The 19,246-nt window shown below is 34.2% G+C and overlaps 4 protein-coding genes across 5 annotated transcripts; 2 read left to right on the forward strand and 2 right to left on the reverse strand.

Moving 5' to 3' along the window:
• Positions 1-1,432: 1,432 nt before the first annotated feature.
• Positions 1,433-5,680, forward strand: LOC132551887 (mitochondrial import inner membrane translocase subunit Tim9-like). 2 transcript variants are annotated; one of them, XM_060216030.1, is made up of 4 exons: positions 1,433-1,467; positions 2,237-2,301; positions 4,069-4,164; positions 4,996-5,680. In XM_060216030.1, the coding sequence occupies exons 2-4, from the start codon at positions 2,254-2,256 to the stop codon at positions 5,116-5,118; spliced, it is 267 nt and encodes an 88-aa protein (XP_060072013.1). In that variant the 5' UTR covers positions 1,433-1,467; positions 2,237-2,253; the 3' UTR covers positions 5,119-5,680. The 2 variants fall into 2 exon arrangements, with proteins under 2 accessions (XP_060072013.1, XP_060072014.1); XM_060216031.1 differs by lacking the exon at positions 1,433-1,467 and adding an exon at positions 1,680-1,694.
• Positions 5,681-8,489: 2,809 nt separating this feature from the next.
• On the reverse strand, positions 8,490-10,880 carry LOC132551888 (mitochondrial import inner membrane translocase subunit Tim9-like). Its single transcript, XM_060216032.1, has 4 exons — positions 10,814-10,880; positions 10,380-10,468; positions 9,535-9,630; positions 8,490-9,248 (listed from the first exon to the last, which is right to left on the reverse strand). The coding sequence occupies exons 2-4, from the start codon at positions 10,425-10,427 to the stop codon at positions 9,141-9,143; spliced, it is 252 nt and encodes an 83-aa protein (XP_060072015.1). The 5' UTR covers positions 10,428-10,468; positions 10,814-10,880; the 3' UTR covers positions 8,490-9,140.
• Positions 10,881-10,936: 56 nt separating this feature from the next.
• Positions 10,937-14,152, forward strand: LOC132551930 (mitochondrial import inner membrane translocase subunit Tim9-like). Its single transcript, XM_060216071.1, has 4 exons — positions 10,937-10,961; positions 12,157-12,222; positions 12,481-12,576; positions 13,095-14,152. Exons 2-4 carry the CDS (start codon positions 12,184-12,186, stop codon positions 13,209-13,211), a joined length of 252 nt encoding a protein of 83 aa, XP_060072054.1. The 5' UTR covers positions 10,937-10,961; positions 12,157-12,183; the 3' UTR covers positions 13,212-14,152.
• A 133-nt stretch (positions 14,153-14,285) lies between these two features.
• On the reverse strand, positions 14,286-19,210 carry LOC132551899 (RNA-binding protein PNO1-like). The gene is made up of 7 exons (XM_060216043.1): positions 19,004-19,210; positions 17,784-17,933; positions 17,149-17,232; positions 16,639-16,699; positions 15,963-16,080; positions 15,696-15,766; positions 14,286-14,377 (listed from the first exon to the last, which is right to left on the reverse strand). Exons 1-7 carry the CDS (start codon positions 19,202-19,204, stop codon positions 14,310-14,312), a joined length of 753 nt encoding a protein of 250 aa, XP_060072026.1. The 5' UTR covers positions 19,205-19,210; the 3' UTR covers positions 14,286-14,309.
• Positions 19,211-19,246: the final 36 nt, after the last annotated feature.

Here is a 19,246-nt window from a genome sequence, read left to right on the forward strand (position 1 = left end):
CTCCTGAAGTATTGAAATTTTCTGATGCGATAGATATTTTTGAGCATTTTGAAACATTGCTAACATTTCCCTCATCCTGTAACACAAAACTTCTGTGGTCAGGATCAACAGTGGTAGATGTTATCAAAACATCACTTGCTGTAGTGCTCTCATCTGACTCATGAACAAGATGACCTGAACTTGGTTCCCCATTTCTCTCTGTCACAGTATTAGTTTTGCAAATACCACTATCATGACTTATTGAGTCATGATATTGAGCCTCTCTGACTGATCTACATGAAGATCTACTACTGGCAGAGGAAGACCTTGTAGATTTGTTCAGACCCTTGACTGCTGCATCTGTTAGGGCAAGCAACTCTAGCATACTAGACTGTGCCATAGTAAAGCTAAAAAAGAAAAGAAATAGAAGGAAAAAATGTGTAAAAATCTTCTATAAGTCTAAAACAATGTATGGGGCATACAGAATATGCAGTATGTTTTGAAAAGCTGACAAAATACATGACATTACTCTGGATGTAGAATGTTAACACATACGTATGTTTATACTACGTTTCGTAGTTTAGTGGATGTACTATGTAATTATTAAGCCATGGACACTGAAATAATTATAATTGACTATGAATGTTTATGTATGATATGGACATAGAGGCTCTAAGCCTGTGTCCATTATTAATCCTATTAAAAAAGACTTCTGACATGCTTTGACACAGTCCCACACTACAGACTGATGAGCGAGTTTAAAGTGGATGGGATCAGTGGAGACATTCTATTACTTGTTACTTTTATTATTGACTGAACGTGTACAGAAGTAGAATAATCAATGAAGGGGTGTCATTTTCTTTCAGTACCAAGATGTTCAGTACAGTGCCGATATCATCCAAATATGTGTATAAGACTATCACACGTCAGTGTATGACTTTATATGAAAATGTTAAGTTTCTGAGTTGTTTTGGACTAGGCCCACATCGAATTAATCTAACATACCCGAACAGCGTATAGACTGCAGGGGAAACATTATATATTTTTATCATATTAGCTTGTCTCATTCGCATAACCAAAAGAACAGACCAATTTATGCGCCATTTACCTCTTGTTCTAACTCACAAGTTGCATAATAATACGGTAGCGAGGCCGAATCGAGTTTAACACACATTCTTTCCCTGTTCATTCCAAACTCCCGCCGCCATTTTTGTCAACAATGTCATCACCAAACATATAGTTGTAAGAAGCAATATGATTGGTCAATTTCTTCGATGCTTTAATGTTGTAATACTTTATTTTTTTTATTGGACTGAAATATTCCATATCACTTTGGAATAAAAACACACTGTACCTTTTTCATTACCTCTTTCATAAGCATTAAATTTAATTATAGTCTCCTTAACAAAAAAGATTGCGACAGTCGAAGTTTTGGTTTAAACCTATTTCCGGCGGTGAATGTGTCCGTGCATGACTTTTCATACCCACGTGTGTATATGTTTGTCACTCTTTGCATGAAAATATGATATGTTATAGTCCAGTTTTAGAAAGCATTGACATTTCTTGAATAACTTAATTATACGATGTAATCAAGCATACCACTTAAAGGCTGCCGTTGTTACGTTGTAGTCATTTGTTTCCTAACATTACCCGCAGATCTGTTGAAGTTGGGCCTAATTAATGAGCATTGGACACCGGCGTTATTAGAGACACGAGTAATACTATTTCAGTATTTTGTGTACATATTTTCTTCCATATGCATTGTCCCATACTATTCCAAAACTCCAACAATCACTAGAAGCATCTTTCGAAATCGTTTTGAAAATCTTAATCCAACGTTGTTTCACAATGCTCAGTAAAGCTGTATAGTGTTCTGTACCACAGACATCTGTATCTGGAATGTAAACAGCACAAATATTCTGCCCACTATGCCTTTGTATGATGCAAAGTGGACTGGATTTTTGCTTGTGTTGTTTACATTCCAGATATAGGTGCATGTCTTCATTAAACAAGATGAGTACCGTAGTACATGTGTGTAAAAGTCCGATGTCTTTTGTCACTTTCACCTTGAAATCCAAAATTTATTTTTAAGTATAGAGCAATAGATAGAGCATCCCTCCACCTCTTGGTTGCAGTTTAAAAAATAAAAACAGTAGAACATGGCTTAGTCAGAGGAAATATATATCATATATATATATATGGTGTTATGAAAAACCTGTTGGCATGATTTCTTAATATTTTCATGTTTTTATTTCAGATAAATAAAACAGCACTATGGCTGCTGCAGAACCCAACATGATGCAAATGCAAGACAAATCTATGGTAGGAAGTGATTTCAATATACTTAGATATCAAGCAAGTGATGACTTTATACATATAATTTAAGTATATACTGTATATGTACATGTATTGGGAGATTATCAATAAGTCACTAAGTTTACACATACTGAGGAATTAACTAAGGTCAGTCACATTTCTGGTGTATCAATGAAATTTAGCATTGGGTACTCCTCACTACAAAATTACATTAGTCATCAGAGTAACTGTAAGGTACAATACTAAAAAATTTTAAGTTTCACCACAGAAAGGTTACAAATAAGCTGCAAGCAATGTATAAGTTACCATATGTACAGTTTGCCACTTAAATTTTATTCAGAGTTTATCTTTTCTTACGCGATTCTTTGTATCAAGGTTTTGAAAGTTCATTTGATTAATTGCTTACCATTTTGTAAGTTCATCCATGTTCATTCCTGATCCATTTGTTGAGGTTTCATCAACATAAAAAATAAATTCTGTAAAATCAGGTTTTCCTTGAGCTGAAATTTTGTGGTTTTACAGAAAATGCATTTTTGTTGGCTCTTGATTGCATGGATTGATCTTCTTAGAAATTAACTAGCACTTTGTAATCCATGATAGTTTTCAATTTTTTATCATTTCTTGGATATAATAATGTTGTAGGTTAAGAGTACCCATAATTATGGCAAAGTTAAAAACCCCAACGAAAAATCAATATTTTTATAGTGTACTTCATTATCAAAAGTTCTTAAAGCATGAAGTTCAGTTGTTTTCACAATTCAGTTTTTAATCCACATTCCAGAGGGTGTGGGGTATTGCGATCACGCATGGCCTCTGTTCGTCCGTCTGTCTGTCCACAATTGCATACCGCTTATTATCTCAAAAAACTACATAGCCGGTCATCACCATTTTCATTGGGGATGTTGGGCCTATGGACCTACACAACCCTACTGTTTTTCGTCACCGCGCGATCTCCTATATGGCAGTTACGGGCGCCATCTTGAATTTGCATTCCGCTCATTATCTCAGGAACGACAACACTGGTGGTCACCATTTTTACTGAGGACGTTGGACCTATTGACCTATACAACCCTATTTGTTTTTTCGTTGCCGCCTGATATCCAATATGGCGGCTACGGCTGCCATCTTGAATTTGAATTCCACTCATTATCTCAAGAAGGACATCATCGGTGACCACCATTTTCACGGAGGATGTTGGGCCTATGGATCTACACAACCCTATTGTTTTTCGTCATTGCCCCATACCCAATATGGCGGTTACAGTTGCCATCTTGTATTTGCATTCCAGTCATTATCTTAAGAACGCCATCTCCAGCGATCACCATTTTCGCTGGGCATGTTGAGCCTATGGACCTACACAGCCTGTTGAGGTTCTTCACAATCTCAGCCCTGCACCCAACTTTATAATAAGGCTGTGGGTATTGCACGCATTTGCAGAGCTATTTTTATGTCCTTATTTCATATATGTGAACAAATCTTCCACTTATCTGACCCTAATGCCCTACGTTAATGTATTTGAGATATGGAAATCAAACATACAGTTGATATAGAGCTCAAACTACATGAACTCAAGCTGGGATGTAATGCTTAATCATTGATTAACATTACACATGATTTTACATTTTCCTGAAGGAGATATATTTAGAAGAATCAGAAAAAGCACACAAATTGATTTTATATCCAAGTCGCAAAGTTCTCAAAGCATGCCCAAATTTATATAATCTATTATAGATAATAAGAATAATTCAATGTTTACAAAAAATTCCCTTTCAGTGGAGAGCCGTTCTTTTATCCTATAACAAATTAGCCGAGGACTGCTTCGTAGATTGTGTGCATGACTTCACCTCAAAGAAACCAATCAAGGCAGAGGTAATGAACGACATCACATTTTTTTTAATTGATTTGACATTGAGATTAATTAATGAATTAATTAAATGTGTGTTGTTAGACTTGTTCTATGATTTGATCAACTTTCAAAAATTGAAAAAAGTGTGAATGTGAAACTCCAAACCTGTGTCTGTCTGACAAATTCATTGAAAATCACAGCTATTCTCATTATGAAGTCATCATCCCCCTTGTGATGACTATTGGGGAGGGGATATAGGGATGTTCCAGTATGTCCCAGGCATCATACCTTGAGGGATTTTGACTTCACATTTCTTTATTGCACCTAAATAAAGGTTTAACTGAGAGAGGATATGTATTTTTTGAATTGCTTTGTTTTCACTTTTGTAAACCATTCAACAAACTTTTTTTTTCTTATGATAGTTTTACAATTGAGATTATGCACATGACAAATAAAGAAAAACTATTTATATTATCACTAACATGACAGAATTTTTAGCCTATCATTAATTTGTTTGCCAATTTTTTATTGGAGAACAATTAAAGTTAGATTTTATTAAAAACTGTACCAAAAAAAAAAATGAAAAGATTTTCTTTGTATAATTGTTTCCTGTATCATCATCCCTGATGACAGGTTGTCCTTTATTTTTATCTGAAGGACATTTGTATTTAATATCATAATCTCTCTAATTCCCAAATAGTGTCTTTACAGATAAAACCCATTTCTTGTGTGGATTTAAAAAAAACTTTACAAATGAAAAGTCAGAAAATATAGAAACACTGCTAACATAGTGTATTTCAATTCTAATTAGTGTAAATGATATTGCCTAAATTCAAGTTATGTTTGTTTTTCAGTTGTCATGCACTAACAATTGCTTACAAAAGCACACCAGGGTGACTCAGCGTATTGCCCAACGAATAAGTGAATTCCAGTTGACTAAAATTGAAGGCATAGCAGCTTTAACAGCCCCAAGGTGACAGAAAGTTTACTGAGTTAGACTGAAACAAAAGTATTGTTGAAGGAAATGATCCAGTTTTTCACTGACAGATTTGAGTAGAGGTTCATTACACATGTTCTAGGACTGCCTGATTCTGTGAAATCCTTCAGGCTTTAGCAGTGAAACGGATCAACCTTATGTGTATGGAAATGTTTACATATTTAATGATACATATATTTTGTTTTTAGCCCACCATCATCAGATTGTGAGTTAAAAACAATGTTGATGCTGAGATCTGTTAGGATCTCTTGTTTGTGTGTTTTTTTTTAGACAAATAAGTTACCAGTACACAATACAGGACAGTGTCAATATCAGGATATCTTTTTTGTACCATCAAAGAAGTTTTTAGATTTCATTTTGCAACATTTTTACAATACACAAATCAACATAGTTGTGTTAGTTTGCTGTAATTAATTATTAGAAAAAGAATCAGTGATTTATAGGTAACTATTGACTCCAGCAGAAATTTATGTTTGATAGTTTAATGTTCCAGAGCTATTTAAATATTGTCAATAAAATGTTTCTTTGTTGTTGAAAGGAAAGTCAGACTCATTGTTGTCCTAATGTACACCTTAACTCCTATATATACAACTTATCAACTGAAAGGGTTGACCATATCCTAGATATAGTTGGTACGCCTATTATCAACTGAAATGGTTGACCATATCCCAAATATAGTTGATACGCCCATTATCAACTGAATGGGTTGACCATATCCAGATGTAATTGATACGCGCATTATCAGCTGAAAGGGTTGACCACATCCCAGATATAGTTGATACGCCCATTATCAGCTGAAAGGGTTGACCACATCCCAGATATAGTTGATACGCCCATTATCAACTGAAATGGTTGACCATATCCCAAATATAGTTCATATGCCCATAGAAAGTTATCTGTATGCTAGGTCTTCCTTCTTATTCTCCTTGTATTTTTTCAGGAGTCTCTGTAAATCTTTCTTTTGTTCTTATTTTGCCCTAGTTTTATGGAATTTGAGATTGAATTAGGATTATGTTGCCATGTTGGTATTATCTACATGTTTTTTGTACATGTAGTTCTGATTGAACAGACATTTTGGAAGTCAGGTCACAGTGGAAACTAATTTAAATTTAAACGAGAGGTAGAAATGTTCTGTTTGTAGAACAAGTATTGATACATAAGTATGGATTTGCTTTGATTAAGTAATTTAATTATGTATTTCCATGACATCAACTTTTCCCTTTAAACTACTTCTCAATACCTGGAAAGCCACCCAGGATACTGTATATATTGGCATGTAGTATACTACAATGAAGTGCTGCAAGTTTGTTAAAATTAATTGCTTGGTCCATTTTTCGGTGAAATAATATTGGGCCTGTAGCCAATATGTTAATATTTGTGACAGTGACTTTCACTGTCTTTATAATTCAGTTACTTTTTCTCAAAACTAAAAATCACTGGGTCATGATAATGTGCCAGTAGAATGCTGGGATGAAGCTCTACAAACTTAGTTGAAATAAATGACATTGACAAAATTTGAAGGTCACATGGGTCAAATGTGCTAAGAGCTTTAAGTTTCTTTAAAAATATAATCCTTGGTCATAGTGTTTGTATTGTGGCATGCTTTAATTGGGTAACGGAATTTACTGACTTAAGGAAGGGACAATCTTCATCCTGCATGAAAGCTTCAGAACATGTGAGTGATTAAGGCCCATTGAGCCTCTGTTATACTATTTAATAATCAGATTTGTGCAAATTTTGTTTCAAATAAAAAACAAATGATGATATTTATATTGTCTTAACATGTGATAAATGCATTTGTAGTACATACCGGTACTCCACAAAACCCCTTGAAAACAAATTGGCACAGTATCATCAGGATCAAAACGTGACAAAGATTGATTCAATATTTTTCCTGAATAGTCACAAAATTAATGGTAATGAGTTGTATCTGACAGTGAGAAGGTCAGGATGATCAGCTATAAGTAAATACCAGACATTATCGGACTGTAAATCTGAAAAACATTTTTAGGAATATCATTGAAAATCAATCCTAGATAAGTCTATACATATCTTCTATTTCACAAACGACACTTTGTAAACAAATAAAATCCAGACCATGCCATTTCCTTAATTGTATACGTAGGAGTATCTTTGGACGATCTGTCATCATAAAAAGGCACATGCACATTACAGGTACTCGATTTCATTACAAATGTATATTCAATAAACCTTAAGCTTGCACTACCCAACTCGCAGGGTAGTGCAATGTGACCATATTCATTGAAAACACCTAATGATCGGCTTTTCAAATTGCCTTTCATCCATGGTCTGTTGGTAAACAATCATTGTTATCACCATTTCTTGAGAAGTACCCGAGGAATATTTTTCGAACTATATATGTAGGTCTAGATTTCCCTCTGTCCCCAGATGTGCCCTTTCAATTTTGAGTGTGATCAGAGAAACAAAATGGCCAACTGGTGGCCATCTTGCATTTTGACAGTTGAATTTATATTGCTCTTTCTACTGTAGTGTTGAAGGTTTCCCATGATCCCAAGTTGTGCCCACTTAATTTAGAGGCTGATCAGCGAAACAAAATAACAAACATGTAGTAATTTGGGATTTTGAAAGCTTTATAGTTGTTATCGCAATTTCTTGAGAAGCACTGAATGGATATTTCTGACAGATTCATTTTAGCCCCAAGTTATGTAGATTCAATTTTAAGCCTGATCAAGACATGAAATTCTCGCAGAGAAGACAATCTTTTATTTTGACCATCGAAGTTTGATATGGTCATTTCTTTCATTTCAAGTATTTGTCACCTCAGTTTCTAGTAGTGCTAGTTCAAGTTTGAGTCCAAGCGTGATGTATTATCATCCATCATCTTCAACGTTATTTCTGTCTCTGGTGAACCCCGTTTATCTGCCCTCAAAAGAATCGTCATCAATCATTGAGGAGTGGGAATTATAATGTTGATTTTAGTATTGTCTGCCCAGTGGCTTTCCATCTTTTAATTACACAGTCAAGTGACCAAAAGACTCAACCAAAATTTTATTGTACCGTAATTCTCTTAGCAGTACTGGAGAAGACAGCTTTCTTTTGTTGAATTGATATAATAGTTCAAAGGAAAAGCTGATGGTAGGATGTACAGACTGCTGTGCTAGGGATACTTCAAAAAACTGAAGAGAATATGTATACTGAAACAGGTAATTTGATGTGAAATATTTCAACACCCTTTTCTCAGTCTTACAGAAAGAACATTCTGTTAGTTTACATAAATGACACAAATTGGCCGGTTTTAGAAAAGGAACTTCACGAAACTATTCTACACCTTTCCATCATTTATAAATCACATGACAACATCAATTTTGTTCATAGCATTTTAATTATAAACAAACATTTTACATCAAACAACAAAATGAAAATACTGCACACATTCTTCAGTTTACAATACCTTTCATATATCAACATTCTCTTTCACATCCACAACTAAGAAAAATGGAACTCATATGCACTTTATAGGCTGATTTGTTTTGCTTCTTGATGCCAAGCTTCATCAGGGCAACTTTAATATAGACCCCGATTCTATTCCTAAGAAATAAAAATTGGGATCTCTTTTTATAATAAATAATTAAGAATCTTTTGATTATCTTTCTCCATCGAAATTGATATCAATGGTAAGTGATTTTCCAGTCAGATATAAAATTACAACTTTTTAAGAGTTGTTAATGACACAAATCATGGTCAAGATGAAAATTTTCCTGGTACTATACATGAATTAATAATGTATCCAACAGCACTTGTTTCTCAACTGTATGGAAGGCAGACCTATATACCTATTTTAGATCAATGATTAAGACCGTTATGAAACCATATGTTAATTGATATATTTCTCAAAATAACATTTACATGTTCAAGTATTGGTCAAATTTAAATTTCATGATCTTTCAGCCGAATAAAAAGTCAAGGCCATAGTTTTCAGTCAACGAGAACAAATCTTGTCCTAGAATTCCATCACCACTTTCAGGGGTTAAATCCACTCAACTTGGCCACTTCATACTCACTCACTTTCTGAGTGATACGGTGAGATACTTCATAATACTTCTTTAAACAGTTTGTTGTACACAGTGTCTGAAAGGTCAAAGAGATTTTAAATGATACATTGTACTGGTATGTTTGGCATTGAAAAACACACTGTACTTGATAAATACTGGCCAAACTGGTGTGAAAAATACAATCAGCTGATGAGTTATTTAGACAAAGTGCTGTACGTACTGTATGATGCCTGTCAGGTTTAAGCACACTTACCAAATATGTGGTTTCAAATTCATTAATAACAGAGGTAGAAAAAGTATTCAGTAGGACAGAAGTTGTGACAGAATTGAAATGTCAGCATGACAATAAATATGATGTTTACCTCAGATTTAGTTACTTTCTTTGTGGTGAAATTGTGGATACAATCCACAAAGCAATGCTCTGTCAGTTTGTTATATGTGTCAAAAAAAGCTCTCCACTGAAAAAGAATGATGTTCCAAACTTCAGTAGGAAATTGATTGCTTGGTACAATTCATGAATTTAATCAACTAAAATAATAGGAAGTGCGTTATTATTAACAGGATTATAATTTTCAAATATACTTTCAAAGAAAACCATAGTGGGGATAATGATAAAAGTAGAGAGTATATTTAGGCACTTCTTCAACAGAAATTTCCTAGAATTAGTTCAAACATATTTCATTGACATACAGATTGACAATTTGATAAGTCAGTTAAGTTAACTTACACGTATGAACAACTTCTCTTTATAGCATACATATAGTATAACGTTATGTACATTATTTAAGTAACTCGGTATATATGGATCAGAGACGTATGTATAACACATGCACTATATGCATCTCTGCATGGATGTACATATACTACATAGTAATAGATACTAGCATACAAAAGGAATTAACTTTCATCATATGTCTATATATTTGTTTTAATATGATTGCTATATTTTACAACAAACACAGACTCACTTATACTTTTCCTTTCTGATAAATATTAAATATTTTCCCAAAATAAAGAATAACTCGTTATCTGGTGTATGCACAAGTCTATAAACTGTACATGTAATAATAATGTTACTTTATGTTTCCAACTAATATTAATGTAACATCATTTTCACAATAATATTTGTTTTTTTTATTGTTCCCAATTCGTGCAGGGATATGCTGTTGTACGTGTGAAGTTATATAGAAATTTCGCAATCTCCTACCATATCTTCTTGTTGCTTTAAGCTGGGCTGTACTCCTGTTGCTGCCATGGTGCCAATTGAAACCTGGAGCGCTTTAAGTATATAATCAGCTGAAACAAGAAAAAATAGTGTTTTTCTTAATCAAATGAGCTCAAAAGAACTTATGGAGGATAAAATGTCCACACGACACATATAGGCTAATTAGTAAAACCAAAAATACGTGTAAATCAACATGGTAGCAGTTACATATACATTGTCGAGACCAGAGATATACTTGTAAATAGATTTCAGTACAAGAAGGAAATTCTCGATCAGAGCTGAATTTGGACCCAGGGTCCTCCTAGTTCAATGTATCCGTGATTTTATTTTGTCTTGTTAGTTGTGGAACCCTTCGGACTAAGTTCCTTCCAAGTGCAACCTGATGTAAATGCATACATTTTCCTTTCCTGAAATACCTGTACGGTCTTTACTATTGTAAACACATCCACGTGTGTGAAAGGGGACCTTCACACGACAGCCGACATTTCCGATTAATGTAAGGAACGATAACTCTGATAAAGAAATGACTTCCGGTGTGTGATTTAGCGTGTTGGTCAGTTGTTGGTATGTAACAATCGAAGCCATTAAGTTTGGATAACAATCTAATCTTGATCTTTTGAAGGCGTTCAGAGCTCAGTCATGAAATTAGCCCTGCTACCTAATATTTCGGAATTGTGTTAGAGCCGAATGTGGCCACTGTTTCATCACTAGCTGCTTTGTACATCAAACATTACTCAACGTGATGTCTATTATAGAGTGACAAAATCTCACCTCCTGAACCCACCTACTACATTTAAAATGATATTGGTTTAAAAAAAACACCACAGCCCCCACCCCCGGTTTCAAGAAAGGCACGCAAGTACTACCAATTTGTAGATATAATCTCAAAATGTAAGCAGATTAATAAACATTAGTTAATACCGCTACGTTTTTCCCACAATGTAGCATCTAATTCCAAGACTTCTTAAAAAACGATCACCCATCGAACACCTGTAAGCTTTGTGAAAAAAATGCAGGAGAGTATATACCGCTTTGTCCAATCGCCTGTCCTTTCGCTTCCAGTCTAATTTTTCTTCACAGTTAATTAAACAAGGGTCATACAACTCGGTGTATACAAAGGTCATATTAAGATGTACTGTACCAAATTCAGATCGGCCGTAAAAACTCCTTACACAATTGTTGCCCTTCGTTGAAATCGTATGGATAATAAAGTTGTCTTCTGTATTATTCATCAGTTTTATTGATCGTCTAATTTTTTAAGCAGTATTTCTTCAATATGTATTTAAGTTTTAATTGATCCTTTTGTTCTTTCCAAACAGACGATAATTATACTGATTTACAAAATAATTCTGTAGATACAATCGGAATGAAATACATATATAGAATATGTTTTACCTTTAATATTACTCTCTCTCTCTCTATTACTTGAAGTAATTACGAAAATACAATAAAATTTTCAAGGCAATCTAGATCTACCGCTTTATCAAGAGTTTACTGTTATCAATTATAGTTTATTATTTTGTCTTTGTTTTATGTTTTGTATATGTGATGTAAATATGTTATATTTTGTGTCTTTAAACTGCTGTATCATGTCCATTGGGCATAATGTTGTTATGACTTCATTGATTTTATATCTATTCCAGTAAATATTTGTTTGTTAGGATCAAGTGTCAATAATGGACCATACTGTTCATTTACCTTACTCTGTTCTATATAATCAAGGGAGAAACATACATTTAATTTAGTCTTCATGTTGCAGGTAAGGAGCCAAGCCTGATGTTAACACATGGCTGCTGTAGAGGCAAATGTATTACAAAAGGACAATGTAAGAATCAATTAAGTTCCTGTCTTTTAATTGTGGTCTTATGTTGTTGTACACATTATGTGTACCCATTTCACTGATAAATGTTATATCAGCAATGGCAAATGAAATGACAAGAAGCTGGTTTTTATATTTTTTTTAAATTCTTTGTGTTTATAGTTACATACATGGTTTTTACAAAGGTACCACCAGCAGTTACTCAAGTACATTGCTCTCTACAATATTTGTGTAATAATTTACATAAAACCTGTTTCTTTCCAGTGGAAATCCTTCCTATCAACCTACAACAAAGTGACAGAGCATTGCTTCCTGGACTGTGTCCATGACTTCAAAACACGGAAAGTCTCCCCATTAGAGGTAATAGACTGAGCAGTATTTACAGTAATTAATTGTTAAAACTTACTGAAGTCCTATAGGAATTCTGATTGAATGAACATTACAAACAGGCAGCCAGTCAGAGTTATATGATTATCTACTTCTGTAAACTAACATGGAAATTTTAAACCTACAGTTGATAAAAGGGGACACCTCAAGTCTTATCTTAACCAGAAGAAATATATTGATCTTATTCCAAAGTGATTAATAAGAGATGTGAATATTCATTACTACCATATTAATATGCAATAAGCTCAGGGTGCAACAGCTTACTTCTCACTCAAAATCAAGTGGTTTGCTTATTACAAGACAAATAATATTGGTTTACAGTTTGTCATATTTTATTGAATATCAATACATAAAGGTGGGTTATTAGGGTTTATTGTCAGGTAAATACAGGTAGTTTGGATTAAATTTGTTGTTTGTTGTTACTTAAAGTCTGCATAAATGTGTATGTCTCTTCTTTTAATATCTTTTTATTTGCGTCTCTATCTTTTCAGACATCTTGCGCATCCAACTGTTTACAGATGTATATGAAGGTGTCTCAGCGTGTTGATCAAAGAACCATGGAATTTCAGACAAAATATACAAATGATGCAGAGAACACAAAAAGCTGATGAAATATTTACATCAATCAATATGATCTCATTAAACAATGCCATAACGGCGGAGAAAATGAAATCTGACTACCAATGCCATTAAAACACAAATAATGGTATCTTTCTACATCAAAAGGGAGCACAGGAACCAGTTTCCCCATGTTTACAAGACTTTGTAAATCAAATATTTTGTGATATATTTGATTTGATATTGCTTCATATGTTTCGATGGAATGGATGTTGTGTTAAACTATCATATTCCAGTAAAATTGAAATGTATTTTTAAATAAACTATGAATATAACTCTTTTAATCTTCTAATTTTATTATAAAGATACATATATAGAATAGGCATGGTTTGGATTTCAATACAGGCCAAGTGCGTCATTTGACCTATAACCGTGAATGATGATGGCCAATATATCACAGTGTAGATCTTGATGGTGATATTATCCTGTGAATATGGTATTAATCTGTTTAGAGATATTACGTATACATAACAGAAGTGGTTAAGAGTGACCATTCACCTTGACCAATAACCAAAATCTAATAAGTTGTAGAACTTGATGGTGTGATAGTTTGGTGGTGAGTAGAAATGAAATCCATCAACGTGTTTATGAGGTGTTTAGCACACAAACCTTTCATTCCACAAATGGTCAAGAGTGTTGCTTTACCTTGACTGATAACCATCAAAATCTAAAAAGTTGTTAGAAGTTGATGGTGCAACACTTTGGTAGGGTAGTAACAAAATTTGTCAGAGGGTTCATTACCTTGTACATCAGCTTTTTTTAAGTATTACATAGTCACTGAGTATGCCAAAATGTAAATGAAACTAGTGGGTCAATATTCCTATAATATAAGGTAACAAATTCTTGTGTTCAAAAGTTTCAAAATTCCTCAATGGATATATTATATCAAGTACTGGAGAATGTGTTATGAAATAAAATTGATGTGCTACAACTGTATTGAATTATTCAATCAGTATTAGAAATCTGTGAAAATCTTATCACCCCGACTTAAAAAAAGTGAATAGTGAACAAGTCTTATTAAAGTATGGTTTTAAAAAGCAAAAATATCCAAGAAAAGACATAAGTACTTTTTAACAGAATTTAATAACTTAAAATCTCTCAGCAGATCTTGATGCCACTGTCCGCATTGTTCCATACACTTTAGATGGGGGACTTCCTGTAAAGACAAAGATAGCAATGTGAACTACAAAATGGCAGTGTATTGAAGTAATGAATAAGTAACATTATCATTATCAAGAAAATATTTCCCATTGTGTACCTGAATATCAGTCTGTATGTTATTATACTATTATATGCAGATATATATCTTTTAATTTACTTCATGTGAAACACATTTACACACAGTACATATATACTGCCCTAAAATTATCAACCCTACCTGGAGATCCCACCAGAAACCCTTCTAGAAATCCCTTCATCTTCCTGACCTAGAGATTCCACCATCAACTACTAGAAACTCCACTATCAACCCTTCTAGAAAAACCCCACCATCAACATTACCTGGAGATATCACCACCAACTCTACCAGAAAACCCCACAATCAACATTACCTGGAGATATCACCATCAACCCTACATAATTCCTATAAACCTAGTGATCCCCCAATTCCTCTAAACCTGGAAGTCCCACCATCATCCCTACCTAGATGATCACACTATCATCCCTGCCTACATGATCCCACCATCATCCCTGCCTACATGATCCCACCATCATCCCTGCCTACATGATCCCACCATCATCCCTGCCTACATGATCCCACCATCATCCCTACCTAGATGATCCCACCATCATCCCTACCTACATGATCCCACCATCATCCCTACCTACATGATCCCACTCTCATCCCTACCTACATGATCCCACCATCATCCCTACCTACATGATCCCACCATCATCCCTACCTAGATGATCCCACCATCATCTCTACCTACATGATCCCACCATCATCCCTACCTAGATGATCACACCATCATCCCTAACTACATGATCCCACCATCATCCCTACCTACATGATCACACCATCATCCCTAACTACATGATCCCACCATCATCCCTACCTAGATGATCACACCATCATCCCTAACTACATGATCCCACCATTATCCCTACCTAGATGATCCCACCATCATCCCTACCTACATGATCCCACCATCATCCCTACCTAGATGATCACACTATCATCCCTACCTACATGATCCCACCATCATCCCTACCTACATGATCCCACCATCATCCCTACCTAGATGATCCCACCATCATCCCTACCTACATGATCCCACCATCATCCCTACCTACATAATTATAATTGACACAGACACACCATATTTGCACACCAATGCCCACCTCTACCTGGAAATCCACCACCCGAAAAAACTTCTTCCTGATATCATCATCCTACCTTCCTTAGAGATCAAAATAAATCTGAATAGATATAAATTGTATGATACATGATTCTATGTTTACACTATTCTTACCTAATATCAAACTGCATATGGCTGTTCTGGCAATTTTAATATTCTGGAAGGATCCTAATATGTGTATATGACTGAAATGAAAACAACACACCATGTAATTCTTTTTGACAAATACTATATTATTATATTTTTTGAACAATTAGGATTTATTGTCAATGTCAAGAAAAAGTCCCTATTTCAAAGGGCGGGCAATATACTTAGTAGTTAACACAGCATTGTTAAGTATTTATTGGCTGATTTTTCTGATCTTGGTGATTTCATACTCACTTATTTGCTAAAACAATTCTCGTCTTTGTGACATTTTCTATGGTGAACTTTGTCTTTCCATTCTTGCCGGCCAATCTGCCTATGGCTCGAGCCAGGTGGTCTCCTTTCAGTGGCTTTACTGATAAAAAGTGAAAATCATACAGTGTAATGCACTGAAATGAACACTACACGATTCACTTTCAACATCAGAGGAAGGAATCTCTTAATTCTTGCATCAGGTATCAATATATAGGTTCTACCAGTAAAATGAGATTAAAAGTCTACAAAAACAAAATGTTTTTCTTGATATCCAACATCAATCATTGTGATAATAAAGACAAGTTCGCTGATGACACCCTAACCACTATCCAGGATGCTGTTTGCAAAGACGGAAAAAACCCTCAAACCAAACAAACTCTCCACTATGCAAAAAATGTCATACAGAGTGAGGCAACAAATATTCCTCCTGCACTTAACATGTGCATTCCTATGTTTACTTGGTAAAATAAATCTGTCTTCCTCGAGGGGAAAGAGAGCTCTCACATGTTTTGACAGAGAAAAAGTAATCCATCACCACTGTGTAATGTAGACATGTTTTCTCAACCATCAGAATATTGTAAATTTTCAGCAAAGCCATGACATATGCTTACCTAGAATATTACCTTTGCATTCTATAACTCAGTATTCCACTACTTACCATCCTGAACTTGAAACGACTCTAGGTAGAGATCATCCAATCTAACAAGTGCTAGAGCATCCTGGAAGATAAAAGAAATCACTAATAGTACATAAATATTTATGTCGTCTTGTCAGAAACATTACATCATATAATAAACAACTACAAACTTCTTTGTCAGAAACATTACAAATGTTTTAAGCCAAGAATGTTTTAAAAATAGCTTAGATTTAAATTAACTTTCCATAATATCAAATGCAGCTCTTCATTAATTAATCTTATTGAAAAAATACCTCTGTACTTTACATTCAAGGTGTAGTTTGTGAGGTAGTACACAATGTATCATTTTACATGGCTAAAATTTGTACATATTGAACTACAATAGCTGGAGTTTCCTCTGGCTCCTACACTTTACATTTTAACAAGTAGGTCACAGACATCTGATGTACAATAGTGTAGGAACCAAAGGATATGTATATATGTATTACTGGGCCAGATCATAAACAGCTGCTTTGTCAGCCTGATACTCACATCTACTTCATAACCTAGACAAAATGCTCGGACAAAGTCAGCAGCTTTCTGTAGAGCGCCTATATCCTTTGTATCTTTACATGACTGTAATTAACCACATCATAACAAATCATTACGTACATGTTAATGTATGATCAATATAGTACATGTAATATATTTAGTGAAATGTACATACAAATGGTATGACTTGAGTCCAGTGTAATCTTATTTTCATTTTGAATAAACAACAAATATCACAGAAATAATTCAATAAAAGGTATATGATTAAACATTTTGTAAATTTCAGAAAATGCATTTCATATAATATTTCAAAATAGTCCCAATAGTATTTTTCCAGTAATAAGCCCAGGGACCTACACATAATCTCTGTCAAAAATCATATTGTAAGGTATCCTTGACAAGGATCTAGCATTTGTTGGTAAGTTATATAAAGAAATTGCTTTAGATAAGGGTTGGTTTGTTACAAGATCTATATGAGCTTATTGCTGAATAAATACAGAAAAAAGCATTTACTGTAAAAGTATACAACATTACAGTTAACAGGTAACATGAATCACATGTTCTCATGTAGTACTATATTGTACTGACAATAATCCCCATTTACAACCTTGAAACATCTTATAATCAATAATTACCTTGATTTCTACATTTCTGCTTTTCAGATTAAACCTGATCTGCAGATGTAAGTGCTCCACTATTGGTGTGAATATTTTCATCCAGTTTTCTTTTAGTGGTGTATAACGATTGTTTGGAACAGGTATTTTTCTGATGTCAGTTTTTCCTCCCTAAAGAATAAAAATGTAAAGTTATATAAAAAGAGTTAATCCAATACTGTCCTGTCATGGTGGATTTATTATAGTAAATGTAACATTTTATAGATTAAATTCTATTGTCAAAAAAAAAAGATAAGTTCTGACAGATTTATATGGATTATTATGAACTTAAATTATTGACTGTAATAAAAATGTTACCACACATGTACTCAGCCAATGCAAGCTGATGTACATTTTGTATGTGTAACAGTATTCCCCTTAATTGATCATTAAAACTATCATTATTTTAAACAAGGGCCAGGATAGATTAGTTGGATAGAGCCTCAGGTGTAGATTTGAGGTGTCTGGTTCAAAGCTCCCTACCCGTGTCCGTTTGTGTTTCTAAGGAAGGTGAAGAGACTGATTTGTTATTTATCAATTGAAGATTTTGCAGACACTTTAAAATGTTCTTCAGTGTTTTCGAATCACTGATCATAAAAATCTTAACCATGATAACATTTGATTTATGCTAAGCTGAAGAATTACTGGCTACTTCAAGTAGAATGTTGCTGAACAAATAAAATTAATTAAACAGATGAATATAACACATCAATGATACTCTAGTTTAATGTCCAAAGCCTCAATATCAATCTGGCATTATTACAATTAGTACTCACTTATATATTGGTGCTTATGTATCTAGAAGTTGAAATAAGTTCATAAAGTACTTGATAAACTTGACCAGACCTTGTTAAACTGAATGTTTGATACTGGCTCATTTGATGTGCGTGTATATATATAAGTACTAGCTTGCCTAAGTAAACTCTGAATCCTACATTACACATACCATACATCCATTTGACATTCTGACAGATAGATGTACTTGTACAATGCATGTATATTTTTATTTGACGTGAGCGGAAATTCACGCTAATCAAAGTCTGACTTTATCCTCGACCAGTGTATTTTTCTATAGCCTTAGTATTCACATCGTGGTAGGCTTATTTACTGCACTGACACTAAATTCATAAAACCCAAGACTTACAGGATATATAAATAACATGTACACATAGTACTTATGTATACGGATCAGCGGAACTTACTGTCAGTTTATCACCACTAATGGGTGGGAAATGTGGTCGCTTAGGTGGAGATTCTGTCGTGTCCATCGTCTGTGGTTGTGATTCAGAAGATTCTTCTTGTAGTTTTCGCTTATTTGGCCTTCGTTTGATTTGTTTAAAGTCTCCATCTTCACTTGATTTAACTGTTTGAAGTGAAGAGGCACTCTCTGTTGATGCTGCCATTTTCACGTGGTGGTGTAAGAGGAAGTACAGTGAGCGCATGCG

The sequence above is a fragment of the Ylistrum balloti genome, unplaced genomic scaffold (assembly GCF_031769215.1).
Source record: "Ylistrum balloti isolate Yb309-2 unplaced genomic scaffold, AGI_CSIRO_Ybal_v1 Utg370226, whole genome shotgun sequence".
Lineage (NCBI taxonomy): Eukaryota > Metazoa > Mollusca > Bivalvia > Pectinida > Pectinidae > Ylistrum > Ylistrum balloti.